General features: G+C 36.8%; 3 protein-coding genes across 4 annotated transcripts in view; 1 reads left to right on the top strand and 2 right to left on the bottom strand.

Moving 5' to 3' along the window:
- LOC110459495 overlaps positions 1-9,735 on the top strand; it is a 40,091-nt gene extending 30,356 nt beyond the window's left edge. For both annotated transcript variants that reach the window (XM_021511777.1, XM_021511778.1), the window contains exons 8-13: positions 1,630-1,813; positions 2,439-2,564; positions 2,743-2,897; positions 6,086-6,812; positions 7,027-7,192; positions 9,433-9,735. In XM_021511777.1, the coding sequence (XP_021367452.1) occupies positions 1,630-1,813; positions 2,439-2,564; positions 2,743-2,897; positions 6,086-6,812; positions 7,027-7,192; positions 9,433-9,595 (1,521 nt within the window). In that variant the 3' untranslated portion in view covers positions 9,596-9,735. The remainder of the gene's footprint in view (positions 1-1,629; positions 1,814-2,438; positions 2,565-2,742; positions 2,898-6,085; positions 6,813-7,026; positions 7,193-9,432) is intronic.
- Positions 9,736-16,914: 7,179 nt separating this feature from the next.
- On the bottom strand, positions 16,915-19,850 carry LOC110459492. Its single transcript, XM_021511773.1, has 2 exons — positions 19,152-19,850; positions 16,915-18,714 (listed from the first exon to the last, which is right to left on the bottom strand). Exons 1-2 carry the CDS (start codon positions 19,534-19,536, stop codon positions 18,287-18,289), a joined length of 813 nt encoding a protein of 270 aa, XP_021367448.1. The 5' UTR covers positions 19,537-19,850; the 3' UTR covers positions 16,915-18,286.
- LOC110459491 (ankyrin repeat domain-containing protein 17-like) overlaps positions 19,844-20,962 on the bottom strand; it is a 93,429-nt gene continuing 92,310 nt past the window's right edge. The window contains exon 28 of the mRNA XM_021511772.1: positions 19,844-20,484. Within this exon, the coding sequence (XP_021367447.1) occupies positions 19,844-20,484 (641 nt within the window). The remainder of the gene's footprint in view (positions 20,485-20,962) is intronic.

Below are 20,962 nucleotides of genomic sequence, written 5' to 3'. Positions count from 1 at the left end.
TGTATCCGTTGCCCGATGCAATGTAGCCTTGGGGTACAGTTTTGTAACGGTACCTCCCCCAAGGAGTAATGAACGTGGTCAAGTGTCTGTCCTCTTTGCAGATGGGTACACTGTGATAACCGTTCCATGCATCAAATAATGTCTTCTTCTTTCCATGTGGAATAGACCGGGCTTGGTGGAATGGCGAAGGGGTGTGATGAGTCTCGCGAGTGGCATGTGCATTTAAGGGTTGGAAGTCAACAGTGCGCCGAGGTGTACCATTCTTTTTCGCACAAATAACCATTCTATGGCACCAAGTGACAGGCTCACCANAGTACGTCACGCATGATAGCGTCAGTGTAATTGACGTCGGCTGTACATCCGGTGCACTTAATCACAAACTTTCATATACCGGCCTGTCCTTTAAGTCTAGCACCGTAACTCCGGACAGTTTCATCACGATCCTGTCGCATATTATGTAGCGTCACTCTTGCAACCATATTGTTTTCCTCACGTACTGCGAGCTTTTTAATTGCAGCTAAAACCTCATCTATTGTTTTGTCAGCGAGGCTGCCACCGGCTGATCGAGTCAAGTCTTTCCGTAATGGCTCGTCACAGCATTCCAGTAGCTGGATTACTTTATCGCGTCCAGTGATTTTCGTGGCACTGACATAGTCCGACCACCGAGATTGGAAATATGCCCATTCCTCGCTAGATCCTGCGGCACTGAGCGTGGGTCGCTTAACTTTCTCAACTTTAGCAGCGTGTTCTCGTTTGGGTATGTGTACAGCGGAGTGAGCCGTGATGAGTGCCGCGACGATAGTGGCATCCAGGTCATCCGTGACATAGTCGCAGTCTGTGATAGGGCAGGCTACAGCTGGCATTGTGGTGATGTGGCAATGATGGGGTTCAGTATTCCGACCGTGTTCATAAATGGGACTCTGTTCCGTTTACTTTAAATATGTTTATTCAGCAATGAACACGGTCTGAAAAGACACACAAAGTAGTGGTAAATTGTACAATGATAATTAGCATGAATTACGTATAGAAACTAATCATAACATACAATCCTCTAATGACTTTCACGTGAATGGTATTATTTTATAATTCCTGAATGTAACAGTTTCACGTAAATATTTGTACCAGACAAAACATAATAAAATCGTATGTATGCTCTTCACGTAAATGGAAGAACCAATCAAACCCCTGAAAACTGTATGTACGATTGTCACATTAAGAGAAGTGTCAGACAAATTATTGTATGGTTAATTCGCATGTAAATGGTAGAACCAACCCCCGTATGTATAACCTACACCTGGATGGCAGTACGAGATACCTTCCCGTATGTCTGGTTTGCAAGTGAACTGTAGTACAGTAAAACCTCGATACCATGCCCCTCGTTTTATTTTCTACCTCGGTTACCGCCAATTTATCTTAAGGTCCTTTTCGTTGTTTTCTCAAGAATTCCTTACTCAGTTCCCTCTATTTATCCCCAAACCCCTTCAAAATGCCATGATTTCTCTGTATAAATGTTGGCACTATAACGAGGTTTTGCTGTACATGTGCTAGATACGTTCCCATGTTTTACAGGTGTATGTTAATTTGTAGTAAATCAATCTTGTATGTGTGATTTACTATTACGTGTTACAGACAACAATACTGGACGGTCGGACGGGGAAACCCCTTCTGGAACGGTCGTTGTGGGATACAATAGGGGCTCAGGCTTCACCTCTCACCGTCAGCATCGAGGGGACCGGAAATGACGTATTTCTCTACTGGATGTCGGACTGTCTGGGGCACGAAGGAGAAGGAGGCCAATTTAAATTCATAGAGGGTAAGAGTGTACGTGTTTACGACTTACAACTACTTTCAGTAATAGGTATTCTTAGAACGTATATTGTGTATGTGTATATGTATAAAACGTTGACACAGTTGCACGACACTCCATCCGGTCACAATATTCTGACAACGGCTAACCGGATGTACCTACTGAAACACCGCCGAAAAGAAAAACAGAAATTAAGATAGAAAAAAATAAAGGATTGTTTTCTGTTTCTCAATGTCCGTTTAATAGAAGACCCAATAGTAACTCCTAATATAAATCGCCTCATAGGATCATCCAGTGGTATACAGCAGGCATATCATTTTATTTTATTCTATATAGATAAAGTATGCTCGATCTTCGACATTCTGTATTATTAGTAAACGTGGAGGGTTACTTTGTCCTACCTTCACGATCTGTTTTTTTTATCATATTCGCTGCATCTACGTTCCATATTATGGATATCCGAACTATGGGAGTTCCGTATAAAACATCTGAATAAGGAAAGTTGATACGAGCTGATGGAAATGTTACAGGCTATGAGAGTTCATCATTTGCACGTTCAAGGTTCAAGATTTTCAGAGACGGAAAAAAAATCAGCGCATTACATATTGTAAACTATTTCTTTCTCAATTAGGTACGAACGTTCACGAGCAATCCCGGGCCGACTTCTGCCGACTCCGGTTTAAAACGAAGGGTTATAGTAAAATTCTGGCGCTGAGTCGGAATATTAAATCACCCGGCCATCAAGTATACTACTCCGGTAAGTAACCGAAACACGATCTTCACATTATATTCTCGGGGTTATCTTATAATTATCAAAGTTTATAATGAATTTATACCATAAAATCGGTTTTATCACTGGAACATATTCGCAGGCAAATGATCAAACCTCTAATAGCATCTTCGTTACTCGTCCATATACGTTGTTGTTGTTATAGATGAGCGGAAGGATATAGAAAGGAGTAAATGGATCAACACGTCCGCGGAGGCGCTAGATTATCTACGGTCACATCCGGAACAGCTAGAGAGCTACATGGAGCTGGAGGAAGAATCACGACAGTCGGATATGGAAAGACCATTGAACAAATATAAGGTAAGAGGGGGAAATCTTCGTCAATACATATAAAGTGAATAAGGGACAACACTCATTAACAAATAAACTGTAAACATGGGGCAATACTTTCCAACAAGTATACGAACAACAAGAGAATACCGAAATGTCATCAAAAACCATAATTCTAACTCGAAATCGATAAAAAAAACTAAAGAAAAATATCAACAAAAGAAAATTTATTTGGAGGCCCTTGGAAAAGTACAAGGATACTAAGACCGGGTAATCCAAGGGGGTAGCGACCTCTGCTTTATCAATGACAACCGCCATGTAAATCAGAGTCGAATCCAAGTAACGTCAAGCCATCACATCGAGAACTCAGGTAGTGACAAGAAAACCACAAGGTACTTTAATTAGCATAATAAAAATCATATATCAAACAAAGAAACAACACATTTCCCTGCGAGATTCTAATGGCGACATAAAACTTGTCGATACTCTTCATTAACTTGCATATTTGGAAACAAACACGAGGCGATACTTATCTACACCTATACAGTAGGCACGAGGGGATCTCCACCAAACAATAAAACGTAAACACGATGGGATACTTATCTACACCTTTAAAGTAGGCACGAGGGGATCTCCACCAGACAATAAAACGTAAACACGAGGCGATACTTATCTACACATATAAAGTAGGCACGAGGGGACCTCCCCCAAACAATAAAACGTAAACATGGACTTACTTATCTACACCTATAAAGTAGGCACGAGAGGATCCCCACCAAACAATGAAACGTAAACACGAGACGATACTTATCAACACCTATAAAGTAGGCACGAGAGGATCCCCACCAAACAATGAAACGTAAATACGAAGCGATACTTATCTACACCTATATAGTAGGCACGAGGGAATCTCCACCAAACAATGAAACGTAAGCACGAGACGATACTTATCTACACCTATAACGTATGCACGAGGGGATCTCCACCAAAGAATAAAACGTAAACACGATGGGATACTTATCTACACCTTTAAAGTAGGCCCGAGGGGATCTCCACCAGACAATAAAACGTAAACACGAGACGATACTTATCAACACCTATAAAGTAGGCACGAGAGGCTCTCCACCAAACAATGAAACGTAAGCACGAGACGATACTTATCTACACCTATAGAGTAGGCACGAGGGGATCTCCCCCAAACAATAAAACGTAAACACGAGACGATACTTATCAACACCTATAAAGTAGGCACGAGAGGATCCCCACCAAACAATGAAACGTAAGCACGAGACGATACTTATCAACACCTATAAAGTAGGCACGAAGGGATCTCCACCAAACAATGACATGTAAACACGAGGCGATACTTATCTACACCTATACAGTAGGCACGAGGGGATCTCCCCCAGACAATAAAACGTAAACACGAGACGATACTTATCAACACCTATAAAGTAGGCACGAGGGGACCTCCCCCAAACAATAAAACGTAAACACGATGGGATACTTATCTACACCTTTAAAGGAGGCACGGGGGGATCTCCACCAGACAATAAAACGTAAACACGAGACGATACTTATCAACACCTATAAAGTAGGCACGAGAGGAGCTCCACCAAACAATGAAACGTAAGCACGAGACGATACTTATCAACACCTATAAAGTAGGCACGAGGAGATCTCCACCAAACAATAAAACGTAAACATGGACGTACTTATCTACACCTATAAAGTAGGCACGAGAGGATCTCCACCAAACAATGAAACGTAAACACGAGACGATACTTATCTACACCTATAAAGTAGGCACGAGGGGATCTCCACAAAACAACAATACGTAAACACGAGGCGATACTTATCTACACCTATAAAGTAGGCACGAGGGGATCTCTACCAAACAATAAAACGTAAACACGAGGCGATACCTATCTACACCTATAAAGTAGGCACGAGGGGATCTCCACCACACAATGACACGTAAACACGAGACAATACTTATCTACCCCTATAAAGTAGGCACGAGGTGATCTCCACCAAACAATGACACGTAACCCCGAGGCGATACTTATCTTCTCCACCAAACAATGACACGTAACCCCGAGGCGATACTTATCTACAAAATAAGGTAGGCACGAGGGGATCCCCACAAAACAACAATACGTTAACACGAGGCGATACTTATCTACAAAATAAAGTAGGCACGAGGGGATCTTCACCAAACAATAAAACGTAAATACGAGGCGATACTTATCTACACCTATAAAGTAGGCACGAGGGGATCTCCACCAGACAATTAAACGTAAATACGAGGCGATACTTATCTACACATATAGAGTAGGCACGAGGGGATCTTCACCAAACAATAAAACGTAAACACAAGGCGATACTTATCTACACTATAAAGTAGGCACGAGGGGATCTCCACCAGACAATGAAACGTAAATACGAGGCGATACCTATCTACACATATAAAGTAGGCACGAGGGGATCTCCACCAAACAATGAAACGTAAACACGAGGCGATACTTAACTTCACATATAAAGTAGGCACGAGGGGATCTCCACAAAACAACAATACGTAAACACGAGGCGATACTTATCTACACCTTTAAAGTAGGCACGAGGGAATCTCCACCAAACAATGAAACGTAAACACGAGGCGATACTTATCTACACCTATAAAGTAGGCACGAGGGGATCTCCACCAAACAATAAAACGTAAACACGGGCCAATACCTACCAACAAATGTAATTGTAAACATGGGCAAACTACTTACCAACAACTATAATTGTAATCACGGGAAAATGCATACCAACAAATTTACCAACAAATATAATTGTAAACACGGAAAAATGTTATTTTTTAATTCTGAACGGCCCATCAACAAAGCAAGCGGCCATTATTAATTATTAATCACAGGAGAATCTCAATCAACAAAACGAATGCCTGCTTGTGTGATGTAGACAACGATTCCACCATTTATACTTAATAATCGGAATTCTCCGCGTCCATCTAAAATGTATAGACGGGAGTTCTCCTGTTTTAATTTTATGTCACAACATTTGAAATGTGGACAGATGGAGTTTCCTATCGTTTAATGAAAGGTAGAAATTCATGAATTTCATATATTTTGAAACACTGTTATTGGGAAGAAGCACACGTTCTATCTGGTGTATACCGAAGTAATGAAATATTGGTTGTTTCTTTATTGGTCAAGGATGCAGAGATGCTCAGACAAAAGGAAGGAGAGTACATTTACAACCCACAGTCCGATCACCAAAGCCTGAGAACAGCTTCAAAGAAAGGACCACCAGTTAACTCCCCTTACAGACCAGCCTCGTTACCGTCAGCTGCTGTCAGGGAACAAACAGGAAGTTACATGGAACCAACTATGTACGATGATATCAGTGACGTCATACAGAATGTCGCAGGCGATGATTATACAGATGATTCAGAAAATCCCTATTATCAGAAACCTTATAGAAACGGTTACACTGGTTACGACCACTCACCAACACGCTACAGGTCACGTGGTAAGGTAAACAATAGACAACCACCTAGGAGAACGTTGGATACAATTGAACATATGCGGCATAGACGAATAACTAGAAATACTTTAAATAAAAAAGAATCTGGAAAGAAAGTAAGTGATAGATTTCATTCGGAAAACATATTCAATTCCGATAAAAAGACAAATAGTCATCGGAAACGGAAACGGCGCCATATTGGACCACACGATGAGGATGGGCTTCAGAGACTATTGTCCACCGGAACTCTTGCTCCTACAACGTTATCTCGGAACCACCCAGACTTTAACCATTCCATGGACTTTGTGTTCGCGACATATTGGTTCTTCCCTGCCAAAACACAAGTCATCCTTCCAACCGACCAAAAGTGTATCGATGAAAAACTAGACAAGGAGAAAATACGATTCAGTCCGACAAGTAGGTTTGACATTTTAGTTTCATAAAATGTAAATCTTAACTCCATCTGTTATAATGTAAATTTGGTTCTAGTTAAAATCGACAGGACATCTTCTCAATAAAGCACCCAAATCCAAGTTCGTTATACAGTGCATCTACATCGTATACTTCTATGAGTCAATAACTTCGCATGCTATTAATAGCAACGTTCATAGCCCAGCTCCTTTTATTATAGGTAAATACTACGGTCTTGACCACGACAAATACCAACATGTGGTCATTCAAGAATGTCTACAGGCTTCCGGTCATGCGCACTCAGATGACCATTCCAAAACCACATTTCAAAGTCTGGAGACGTTTAACCCCTATAAGATCAATATGGGACAGATGACGGTATACAGGTAAGTATTGTATAAAGACAATGTGTTGTTCATGGGTAATGGTATCTAGGACTGGAATTCAGTAAATGAATCGCTAGCTGATGCGTTTTGTCTATTTTCAAGATCGTAAATTAGTTTTGTTGTACAAGGCTGGTCAGGATATGAAATAATATATTCATTGTTATATATGTTAGAATTGCACATCAAAATATTTGTCTTTAAAATTAATATTTTCATTTTATTTCCCTACTATTCTTCCTTGACGGATGGCTTAAGTCCGACATGTTTCATGGTACCTCATTTTCAAATCCAATAGCTTTAATAACAGAATGATCGTTCTTTTAACCTGACTAACAAAATATCGTAAATACCACTAGCATGACAATAATGGTCACGTCTCTACGAACTGTGACATTTATATCAAACATGACAACGATTGTTTCGTTCTGGAATTGTTTTCGGTCCATCGACAATTGAAATTATTAATCGCCAATACGAGGCCATACTAAGCATATTACTACTAAACCTTTAGCATGACAAGTATCTCGCTACCAAACTCTGACTTCTGTTTGGTTTTATTAGAGTCAATGTCCCAGCTGAAGTCTTTTAAGAGCGTAAAATACTAGGCCGAAGACGCTAAATGCAGTATTCCGCCAAGTCACATTACAATAACAATGGGTAAACTTGGTTTGGTTTAGTTTAGTATTGTTTAAAGTCCTATCAACAGCTATGGTCATTTAAGGACGGCCTCCTCTTTGTGCAAGATGCATGCGTGTAGTGTATGCTTGTGTGTTTTGGGAGTCTGCGTTATGTTCGTCTTTGTCTCCTTATGATAGCGCGGAACTGATGTCGACTGTATAGGGCTACCTCACTGAAACATACTGCCAAAGACACCCAGCAGGACACTCCTACCGACAACGAGGAAACCACTTGTTGCTGTTACCCTAAATGCTTTAGGATTAGACAACACAATGCACTAATAGTTACCTAACATCTCACTACCAGCCCCTTGTAGTCTTCTTACCAAATTCTATATTTAACCTAGAATATCAATAAAAGTCACATATAATCAATAAATGTCAACGAATATTTTAAATTTAACCTGTTTTATGACAATTATGACTACCTCAATACCCATCTTATAACATTTACCGCAGTTATGAAATAATAGTCACCCAACTAATAAAGTCTTGATATTCTCTTACAACAACTTTAAGAGTTAACTCCCAAACAAACATTCATCTTGACAGCAAAAACGCTTATTGACTTCAAACAGTCCTAGTTAGTCGGTTATATTGATATCACATCAAACGGGAAAGCTTCCATAACACTGAACTGATTGTACAACATCAGACGTCGTTATTCAATAGCAGAGCCTAATGCATAATTTGGGTGTTCAACTTTTGGCACCTAGCATTACCGATGAATCCTAGAAAGACAATACCGCTGTATGATGCAGTGTAATAACTGTTTGGTATGCTACATACATATGTGTGTGTTACGTTCATTTTTCAGAAAAGTCATACATGTAGAGTTTATAGTTTGGTTTTATAGTTAAGGTCATTACCGATGGCATAACAAAGATAATTACCTGAATGATCAAACACAATGACATTGCATATTAACCAGCAAGATTCTAAGATCTCTTGGATCTCATTGAAAAAAACCTATTTTTAAAACAGCCTGAATAAGTTGGTATGCTATCCGAATAGATAATTTTAGATTATACATAACTGATTTAGACAACAAAGCAAAACATATTTTTTTTCGACATTAGAACACGTGCTTCCGTGTGTGTAATGTCTGTGTGTAGTGTGTGCTGGAGACGGTAATGTGGCGTATCTGCTAGGCAATGAGGCCTGATATGATGTTGACTTTGCTGAATATGTGCAGTTTCCATCATTTATGTAACGCAGATCTGATGTTGACTTTGCTGAATATGTAAAACTTCAACCATTTATGTTACTTGGAGCTGATGAGGACTTTGCTGAATATGTAGCGTTTCCATCATTGATGTTTTAAGGATCTGATGTTGACTTTGCATCATGTAGAGTTTTCATCATTTATGTCACGTGGATATGATGTTGACTTTGCTGAATATGTACAGTTTCCATCATTGATGTAACGCAGATCTGATGTGGACTTAACTGACTATGTAGAGTTTTTCATCATATATGTTACGTGGATCTGATGGGGACTTTGCTGAATATGTAGAGTTTTCATCACTTATGTTATATAAAATATAATGTTGCCATTTACAGGTTACGTCTGACATGTAAGTGTAGCAGTGTGCCTCATAACGGTACTGGTCAGCGGTGTAGCCGGACACTACCCTTCGACCAGCAACAGTGGTCAGCTTATATGGGTAGTAAGGGCGACAGTCATTGGAAACCGAGATCTACTGACCACAGGATCAAGATTTAGACAGACTGTACTACTTGATGTCCAGGCGGCGGACAAGGACATCATTCATAAGGCGACAAAGGATCTCCAGATGAGAAAACTAGAAATATTAAACATGTTACTACTGTGTGATTTAGACAGACTTACAATCCTCGGGGTAATATTTTAGAGGTTCAGTAAAGTCTCGAGGGCTAAAATTTCCTGTCGACTTCACAAAGACGTGATTAATAATAAATGAAGTTATTATAACGAATACAATGCCCCTCGTCATCATCATTGTATCATAAAACGCGAAAAAAATGATGACGTGGTCCTATTGTTAAATTATAACAATTAATTAATTAATTCCCAATTAAGGATGGGTGTACCTTCTTTCTCTATAGTGATGAAGGCAGACCTAATACCACCATCACAAGAGTAATCTCCCTTTTTGCGAGGGGAATACCAGCTTGACACATCTAAGAGGAGTATATTTGGGGGGTTAATGTCCTCGCAACACCTTTGGTCATATGATGAAATATGCCTGGAGAGACACCAACAAAAACAACAGAGTAAGTAATAAAGGCAAGATACAGATCCAAAGCCTGCTGCAAAAAAACACGTGCTAAGCATGCAAACCATAAGGAGTGTGCTTTTTGTAAAATTTCAAATAAATTTCGGTTGAGTTTTGACTCAAATAACATGACAGGAGAAAAATGATCATCCCTTACCTCCAGGATTAACAGCGATGTTTCTAACTCTTTGGGTGATACTTTGGTTGTCAAATCATTGACAGTGCTTCGGGCTAGACAACCAAAAAAACACTCTTAGGGTTGAAAAAGTCGCTGTTATATCCTTAAGATAGAAAAATATTCCATTAAACTTTATTTCAAAAGCGGGAATACACTTACGACGTGTTCGGTCCAAAATATGGTTAAAATTACTACATCCGGATCACAAGATCCACGCATATAAGTTTATATACTGTTGGTTTTACCCACGCATACAAGTCTGTATAATGTTGGTTCTACCTACGCATACAAGTCAATACAATTTGTTTTAACCTACGCATGCAAGTCTATATAATGTTGGTTTTACCCACGTATACAAGTCTATACAATGTTGGTGTTACCCACGCATACAAGTCTATCTAATTTTGGTTCTACCTACGCGTACGAGTCAATATAATTTGTGTTTTACCTACGCACATAAGTCTATAGCATGTGTATTACCTGCGATACAAGTCTATTATATATATGTGTACATATATGGCTAAAGTATGTGTACTACCTGTGGTAAAATTCCATGATGTGTCATTTATTTAATGTTTTACCTACGCCTCTTAGTTCATTATGCGCGTATTCGTATGCCTGTTTTATACGCATACACGTCAAAAATGCGTGTATTACTTACGCACATAAGTCAATGTGTGTATTGCCTACGAACAAACATCTCAAACCTTTTAGATCACCTACACATATAAGTCTATGTGTGTATTACCTACGCAGATAAATATATTATGTGTGTATTACCTACGCAGATAAATATATAATGTGTGTATTACCTACGCTAATAAATATATAATGTGTGTTTTTCTTTCGCAGATAAATATATATAATGTGTGTATTACCTACGCAGATAAATATATATAATGTGTGTATTACCTACGCAGATAAATATATATAATGTGTGTATTTCCTTCGCAAATAGTCTGTGGTGTGTATCACCTACGCATACAAGTCGTTGTGTGTATTATCTACGTATATAAGTTCATATATATTCACAAACCAAACCTACGCATATATGTTTATATATATTCACAAACCAAACCTACATATATAAGTTCATATGTATATAATATACGCATGTAAATGTATAATGGGTTCACTACTTAAGCGTCAATGTATTACCTACACATTAAGAAATGTATTGCCTTCACAATCTCAGTACATTATGTGTGTGTAGGATGTACACATCTTAGATAAGGATGAGTGCATGATACACATGTATTAGACCAGGATATTTGGCTGACTTACTTGTTATACAGCTAATAATCAATGATACACATGTATTAGACCAGGATATTTGGCTGACTTACTTGTTATACAGCTAATATTCAATGATACACATGTATTAGACCAGGATATTTATCTTACTTACTTGTTATACAGCTAATAGTCAATGATACACATGTATTAGACCAGGTTTTTGGCTGACTTACTTGTTATACAGCTAATATTCAATGATACACATGTATTAGACCAGGATAACATAGAACAGTTCACTATAATACGACATTTAGTGCCAGTTTTACATACTAATGTTTGCAAATAATTATACAAGTTCAATATTTACAAAACGTAGAATAATATGTAAAGTCTATATAGAACAATTCCGCAATGTTTAAACCACGTGAACAAAACCTGGTATACTGTTTGAATTACAGAATGGATTTCTGCTTAAATATTTTGTCGCAATAATTATATGATTGGCATACGTTGGGAAACCATCATGTGTACTAATATTGCATGGCAAGCGATGATTGTACAAATATATGATAACCATAATAAAGTATTTATTTTCTGAAATAGTTTTTTTTTTTTATGATTTTTGTGTGACGGATTTTGTTGTTCGTATTTATAGGGTTTAACGTCCTGTCACCAGCTAAGACCACTTATAAATGCGCCTCCTGTGTGTTATGTATGCGTGCATATGTGTATTATGTGTGCTGAAGGCAGAGTACACGTATGTTGGTGAACTTGCCTCCTTGTGATAAAACGGATCTGATGCCGATTTTCACTGACCTTAAACATACAACGGGTGAACCAGTTGTTATTACCTGCACTGCTGAACGTTAAGGAGGTAATAACAACTACCGTTTTTAAAGTCTTTGGTATAACCCGGCAAGGGGACAGAACCCACTGCCTTCTCCACATGGGCGAACGTTCAAATCCGAGGTGTCGCCTGAGAAGGTTCTGGGAAACAACAGGTGTTTAGAAGTAGAGAACACTAGAACTGTGGCCAGAGAAGGCTCTGGGAAACAACAGGTGTTTAGAAGTAGAGGCACTAGAACTGTGGCCGGAGAAGGCTCTGGGAAACAAAAGGTGTTTAGGGGTAGAGAACACTAGAACTGTCGCCATAATGGCAGACTTATACCCTCACCAGGACGAAACACTACAGGTATAGTTCTTAGAGAACATTCTTAACTTATCAAAACAAAGTATTGCAAAATAATACATAGCACTGAGAAACAAAAAGTAGTTAGAAGTAGAGACTTATAGCCCCCGCCCGCCAATGCCAAAAACTGCAGAAATAATGAAATAAAATTCATTAAAAATAAACGAATGTTAGCGCGCGGGGATGTTACTATGGAAGGAAACCGGAGTAGCCGGATAAAACACCAGTGGTCGGGCAGTTGACCGAATACCTTTTCACGTTTGATCCCGGAATCGAACCCCGGCCGCCTTGGTGAGTAGCAAATTACTCAATTTTATGCAGCTTAAATTTTAAACGGTATGTGGCCATCAACGAATTTTGCATAACAGCACCATAGGAACTACAATGTGTCATTATAACCTTGGAAATCTGTTTACATTCGATTCGCCCTAATTCTTATTGGAAAGATAATATTATAATATTATGGAAGAACGGCCGACTGTTTTTACGGTAAAAATTACAATAACTTGGTACACAGTCGCGCGGTAGTTGGCGATGATATGGAATTTCTATCTTCGGACAGCTTTAACTATTTTCCTGATGGATCTGTAGGTGATTTGTTCACCTTGATGTTGATGACGATCTAGTATTGCTTATATCAGAGCTAGGTGAGATCGTCTCAGAAGGCAAACCAAGATTATCATTTATCTTAGTAAAAGCAAAACGTGATGTCGGGGTTCTTTTGTGAGAAATTGAATATGCCGTAAGCATAAATAAAGCTGGAAATGACTTGCACAGGTGAGCAAATGAAACGGAACAATAGAACAACGTGCTGTAACAAAGTACACTATAACAGACAAACGGGAATGAAATATTAGGTCATGCAAAACAATATTGTGGTTCTTATAACAAGGTTTAATAAAAACTTAGGGGTAACAAAGGGTCTGTCCATTAACTTACATTTTGTTATTGCTATTCCTCCTGAATGTAATTTATGTAACCGTTTTCATGTTCAAACTCAAATCCTGTGCTCAAGCCCAATTTCTTGTACCAGAGGTAAATAAATTTGAACTTAATATTTGATCAATAATTTGGAAGAATGTTGGAAAAACATTCAACCTGGATGCTGTTTCGAATGTTAAAGATACATTTTTATCGTTTTGCATGACTTAAGCGAGTTACAAAAAAGTCGGGTCGAGCACAGAATATATGCCTAAGCATGTGAATGGTTTCGTGAATATGGGCCAAGGTCTTTGGACAAATGACCATTGCACCATATTAACAAGAATACCTTGTAATCGGTCTCGAATGGAAAAAAGGTCACTGCGTCGTCCATTATAGCCACTTTGTCAGCCATCTTGGAAAAGTGTTATCATAGCTCCTCTAAATGACAAGTTTTAGAGACAGTTAAACTACACGCATCCAACATTAGTAAGTATAACTTGTTGTAGGTCTTAAATACAAAATAATGTCATTGGTTCATCTAATACAACCACCATGGTACCAATCTTCAACAATATTTTTAAGCCTGCATCGGATATGTATGTGCCCTAAAGTAATGAAAGTGTCTGGCTGTTTGTTCGTCCACACGTTCTTTTCTGTAGATTATTTGAGAATTCAAAAGACTTATCTTTCTGAAATTTGACATGGTGATACACTGTGATGTGAAAATGTGCAAAGGAGATTTTAAAATCTTTTAAAGGCGAGGTTAAAGTGATAACTCCGTTGACTTCGTATTGGAAACTTACTTTAGTTTTAAACCTCAAAGATAAATACTTTAATTACATGTTTATAACATAACGTATTTAAAATAGGGGATCGCAATCGCCGACTGGTTAAGACAGCTGACCGTCAATGAGCACTTCCTCTCCATCGCTAGGTTGCTGGTGTGGGGCTTACGTGATCCAATCACCAGTCATTGACAGTAGGTAGATATTTTCCCCTGTCTTCTCTGTCTTTCCTCCACCACCAAATAATGCCACGTACTTAAATGACCATAACTGTTAATATTGTGTAAAACCAAAAAACAAATAAGTATTATGGTAGAATGAATAGATTTTTATTAAATGTGCAAACAATTATTCAGCATTGTTATCGAAAATCAGTATAAATGATTAATTATACTATTATTTCATAAATGAAATATGTTAGAAATATATCTAGTTCTTATTGATATACAAGTAAACTCTAAAAACTTCAAAAGTGTCAAAATTGTTATCCAATCGATAACATTAATGGGACATGGGGCATGGGATGTTTTTTTCTCTCAAATAAGCTTCCAAAATTAATATTTGATTTGACTACAATTGCAGTGTTGAAGTTATTTTAACCTATCAAACATCGGAATTATCTGACATGAATAAACGTAGTCTTGTAATGGGTGAACCAATTGATGCCATTTCCCTAATTGCTGAATGTTAAGCAGGTAATAACAAATACCAATTTTAAAGACTTTGATTTGTCGCGGCATTTTATATGATCTCAATTATCATAGTATAATCTCTAATATTAATGAAAAAACACCAGTAATACGGAATGATAATTCTATCAGCTTCTGGTGTAAATTATTAACTAAATACCAAATACAGATATTTGCATAAACCTTAGGTAACCTACATAAAATAAAGATTGTAAAACCAGATATAGCTTACTAGCATAAAGAGTAAATTAAAAACAAAAAAAACTTTACATAAACTCACGAGTACTAACACACAATGTAAATTACATAAATATATGGATAAGCTACGGATTAAATACAAGACTACATATTACTCATGTGTACTCTAGATTACAAACAGAGACTGTAGATTACTTAAATACACTGTAAATCACATAACTGTTCATAAACCATCGATTAAATAAAAGTCAAAAGATTACTTCTTTCAACTGTATATTACTTACTTTAGCTACATAATTATGGCTGTAACACACACTGTACATTTCTTACATACCCTGACAACTACAAACGTGAACTTAAATATAGATTACAGTATAGATTGAAGGTTACCTACATAATCTATAGATTACATAAACAATTGTAGAACCTTAACACAAACTGTAGATTACAAACAGATATGTGTAATACCTACTTACACTTTTAATTACAAACACAAACTGCAAGTTTCATATAAAGTGTTAATAGCATTCATAAATTGCATATGTAAGCTGTTCATTACTCTCAAAAAACCTAAATACATTTCATAATGTATAGAGTAACGAAATAAACTGTAAAATTCTTATTTCAACTGAAGACTACAATCAATAAAAGCAGATTACATACAAAGATACCGAATATCCATATACCGATAGCATACACATGTTGTAAACAACATACATAAATTGTAGATTGTATACACAAACTGTAGATAACATACATGAACAGAAGATTATTTGCGTAAAGAGTAAGTTACATACACACACTGTAGATAACATACATGAACGGTAGATTATTTGCAAAAAGAGTAGGTTACATACACAAACTTTAGAAAACAAACATAAACTGAAGATTACATAAAAACTGTAGTTTATATATAACAACTGAATCTTGCATGCTCAAACAGAATATTACAAACACAAACTTAAGAATACATACATAAACTGAATATAATATACACAAACTGTAGATTACAAGCATAAACTGAATATTACATATACAAACTGAACATTGCATACACAAACTGTAGAATAAAAACAAAAACTGAATATTACATACACAAACTGTAGATACCATACATGAACAGTATATTATTTGCATAAAGAGTTGGTTACATACACAATATTAAGAATACAAACATAAACTGAAAATTACATAAACAACTGTAGGTTATATACACAAACTGTAGATTATATAAATAAAACTGTGGATTCCATACACAAACTGTAGATTATATACACAAACTGTAGATTATATAAATTAAACTGTGGATTACATACACCTACTGTAGATTACATACACAAACTGTAGATTGCATACACAGACTGTAGGTTATATTCAAAAACTGTAGATTATATACACAAACTGAATATTAAATACACAAACTGTCGATTACAAACACAAAATGAATATTATATACACAAAATGAATATTACATACACAAACTGTAGATTATATAAATAAAACTGGATTATATGAATAAAACTGTGAAATACATACACAAACTGTAGATTACATACACAAACTGTAGATTGCAAACACAAAATGAATATTACATACACAAACTGTAGATAACATACACAAACTGTAGATAACATACACAAACTGTAGATTACATACACAAACTGTAGATTGCAAACACAAACTGTAGATTACATTCACAAACTGTAGATTACATTCACAAACTGTAGATTTCATACACAAACTGTAAATTACAGTATATACACAAACTGCAGATTGCATACACAAACTGTAGATTATATACACAAACTGTAGATTATATACACAAACTGAAAATTACATACAGAAATTGTAGATTACAAACACAAACTGTAAATTACGTCATAAACCGTAGATTACATACATAAATTGAATATTATATAAATAACTGCAGATTATATACACAAACTGAATATTACATACACAAACTGAATATTACATACACAAACTGAATATTACATACAAAAACTGTAGATTACATACATAGACTGTAGATTATATGCACGGACTATAGATTGCATTCACAAATTGTAGATTACATGTAAAAAAAATGGACATTATATACACAAACTGTAGATACCATACATGAACAGTAGATTATTTGCATAAAGAGTTGGTTACATACACAATATTAAGAATACAAACATAAACTGAAAATTACATAAACAACTGTAGATTATATACACAAACTGTAGATTATATAAATAAAACCGTGGATTCCATACACAAACTGTAGATTACATACACAAACTGTAGATTACATACACAAACTGTAGATTGCATACACAGACTGTAGATTATATTGAAAAAACTGAGATTATATACTCAAACTGAATATTACATACAGAAACTGTCGATTACAAACACAAACTGTAAACTACACACATAAACCGTAGATTACATACATAAACTGAATATTACATAAACAACTGCAGATTATATACACAAACTGACTATTGCATACACAAACTGAATATTACATACACAAACTGTAGATTATATACATAAACTGTAGATAGCATACACAAACTGTAGATTATATACATAAACTGAAGATTACATACATAAATTTGAGGTTATATGCACAAACTATATATAACCTACATGAAAAGTAGATTATTTGCATAAAGAGTAGGTAACATACACAAACTTAAGAATATACACACTGAATATTAAATACACAAACTGAATATTACATACACAAAATGTAGATTACGTACATAACCTAAAGAAAATATACATAAACTGCAGATTGCATACATAAAATGTAGTAATATTCCATAATAACTCAATGGAAACATAGACTGTTAAATTTGATAGTAAGCGGTCAAACACTCACAAAATGTAACGAATAAATATTGATTTGAACGTGATTTACTGTCCTAGCAAAACAAATTGCAGGAAGGAATGTTGGAGATATTTAATCACGAAAACGAGGCAATGCTATATTGTGGACCTAGCGCACTCAATATAGCATCAATAGGTGTTACAACTGCTGCAAAGAATGGACTTTTTTCCACATACGTACATCCTATAGCCATTCCGATTAATTGTAAATCATTAGTTTTAGGCGTGTTCATAAATACTGCTGAACCCGAATCACCGTCCAGGAAAAATTGCAGGCTTGGATAAGAACCGCACACTTGATACTGGTTGATCATTTGGGCCTGTCCTCTATCTCTAGGCAAACCAAGCGGTGTCGTCATCTGTCTTACATCCACTCCACAAACGCGAAGTGTTCCCCTGGTGACGTCACTGGAGCTGCCAAATTTGACCAGTGTTTGTGATGAAGAGATTTGTTGCAAATCAGTCTGAACTGATCCACTGTTGTACTCTGGAAGCTCGGCGAACCCTGAAATAAAACAACACCGTGGTATTTAATAAATGTGTATAGTTGATAAAGTGTAAAATGAATGTAACAACATGTTCAGATATCATACCAAATGCGCACAATATATGTTTAATGGTAATTTGCTTCACACGGTTACATCATTCATGGAAATATATATACATGAAAAAATAAATAAAACAAGGTAAACATAAATTGACAAAAGTCTTAATAAAAATTTGAGAAAGAATGTTCAGTTGTGAACGGAATAATATGCATTTGAGTCTCGCGAATTAAAACACTTTCATTTCATTCTAAACGGAATCTTATGCGCGGTGACTTGAATACTGAGTGTACTTCAGACAAACGAGACGCAGTTATTAAAGGTCATTTGTTAGAACTAAATACATTACATTTTATGAATTCAGATGTAAACAAATTCGTACTCTGGAAATACATACCTGCATCCAAATAGCTACTGCGGTAAGCGTTGGAGAATTGGCCTTTACTGGGGATCCTATTAAAGTCAGTCAATTCCACGACAGCGACATCAACGCTTGGTATTAGTTGTGGATTGAAAATTGCTCTGTAAACATGTCCACATGCTACTCCATTGGACGTTGTTGCATCCACGGAAGGTTGTACGACTTCAATTTTAGTGTTCCCAGTATGTTGGAAATCCACAGATTGTTTGGTCATGGGGATATCAAACAGTACGTGAGCGCAAGTAAGAAAGCCGATCTTGTTATTGAACGCAACAAATGGACCTTGTGTGCCACTAATGTTTTGGAGGGGATTTCCATGTGCGTCATACTCTGGGGTGAGTCGTCCAATATTACAACCCATTTTGAGACGGGTATGGGGGACATTACTTGGTAGTGAACTATATGCACCACGTTTGAAATAGCCTTCATGCACATCAACATCTATCGAATCGTCCTCTCCTATGTATAACTGCGTTGGGAACTCAGGTTCTCCCAGTGGTACTACACCTTTTGTACTACAGTGTAGTACGATACATGTTTTATTGATGATGTCTGCACCATTATTCCGGTATATCACAGGACTAACGCTTATAATGTTTAAGTTGCTATGGTTTTTCCAAAGATTGTCCCGATGGATCGATATTGCTTTTTGGGCTCGTTTGGAATCTTCATCTGAAACTGNCTCGTTTGGAATCTTCATCCGAAACTTTTACCTGTACATCTGTGTTACATCCATTTTCTCTTGCAAACAAATACGGATTCCGGATCATGACCAAACCTATACCATCAAGTTGGTATTGGGTAGCTTCACCTACATGTTTTGAATACACAATGAACACTCGTTCGCGTTTTTCATCTTCAACGCGATGACCTGTAATAACTGCAGGCTTAAGTTCAGAGTGCTTCTGTTTCACTTTCTCGGCTATATTTAACATGAAGACTTCTTCCATTTGGATACTCAGGTCAAGGTTTTGAAAACAGTATCTAATGGTGTCTTCTCGAGCGCATTTGATCAACGAGCGTGCTATATCTGTTTTATCCATATAGGTTGCTACATATAATGCTGTGGCTTTGCTGACTCCTAATCCTATTAACGACTCCCCAAATATGTTCTCAGATATTTTACATTGTTCATTCCATTCGATTCCCTTCCATTCCATCATGCAATCGATCATTTCTGAGGAGCCATACACAGCTACAATATGAGGTACGCCAAACGAGTTGATCTCATTTGCAGTGAACTCCTTTTCCAACATTTTGAAGTCCTCGATGTTTTGCTTCTTTGCGATTTCTACGATCCACTCAGGATCTGAAATAATAGTTTATGTCTCATCAATTAACTTGATATTCATGAATTAGTAACATAATCCAGGTAAATAATATCTTATCCTTGTCTCGATTTTACGATTCCGTTCAACCTATTTCTTTACACTTTCACTATTACCCCATCGAAATCCCATATGAACACAAATTACAAAAGAAAATCAAAAATATTTTGTTCCTGGTCCGGCGTTCTGGTACAAAACCATTTGTATCAAACACTTTTGAAAAGTAACATAGAAACTTGAATGTAGTTGAATATGCCTATTTATGTATCAACAGATCACAATTTCATTTCATACAATTACGCATGCATGAAGTCACCGATACTGACTCTCTATTCAAAGCTCAGCGTCCTCATTGTCTGTATAAGCGCATCCATTTTGATCAAAGTGGGATCGACCCTTTTCTAGTTCGACTAGGGTCGGCTTAGATGATGATCAATAGTATCGTTCATCATTTGTTAC

This window comes from Mizuhopecten yessoensis, unplaced genomic scaffold (genome assembly GCF_002113885.1).
Source record: "Mizuhopecten yessoensis strain PY_sf001 unplaced genomic scaffold, ASM211388v2 scaffold10087, whole genome shotgun sequence".
Lineage (NCBI taxonomy): Eukaryota > Metazoa > Mollusca > Bivalvia > Pectinida > Pectinidae > Mizuhopecten > Mizuhopecten yessoensis.
Note: the sequence above shows the minus strand (reverse complement) of the source record. Positions and strands in the feature narration are given on the sequence as shown.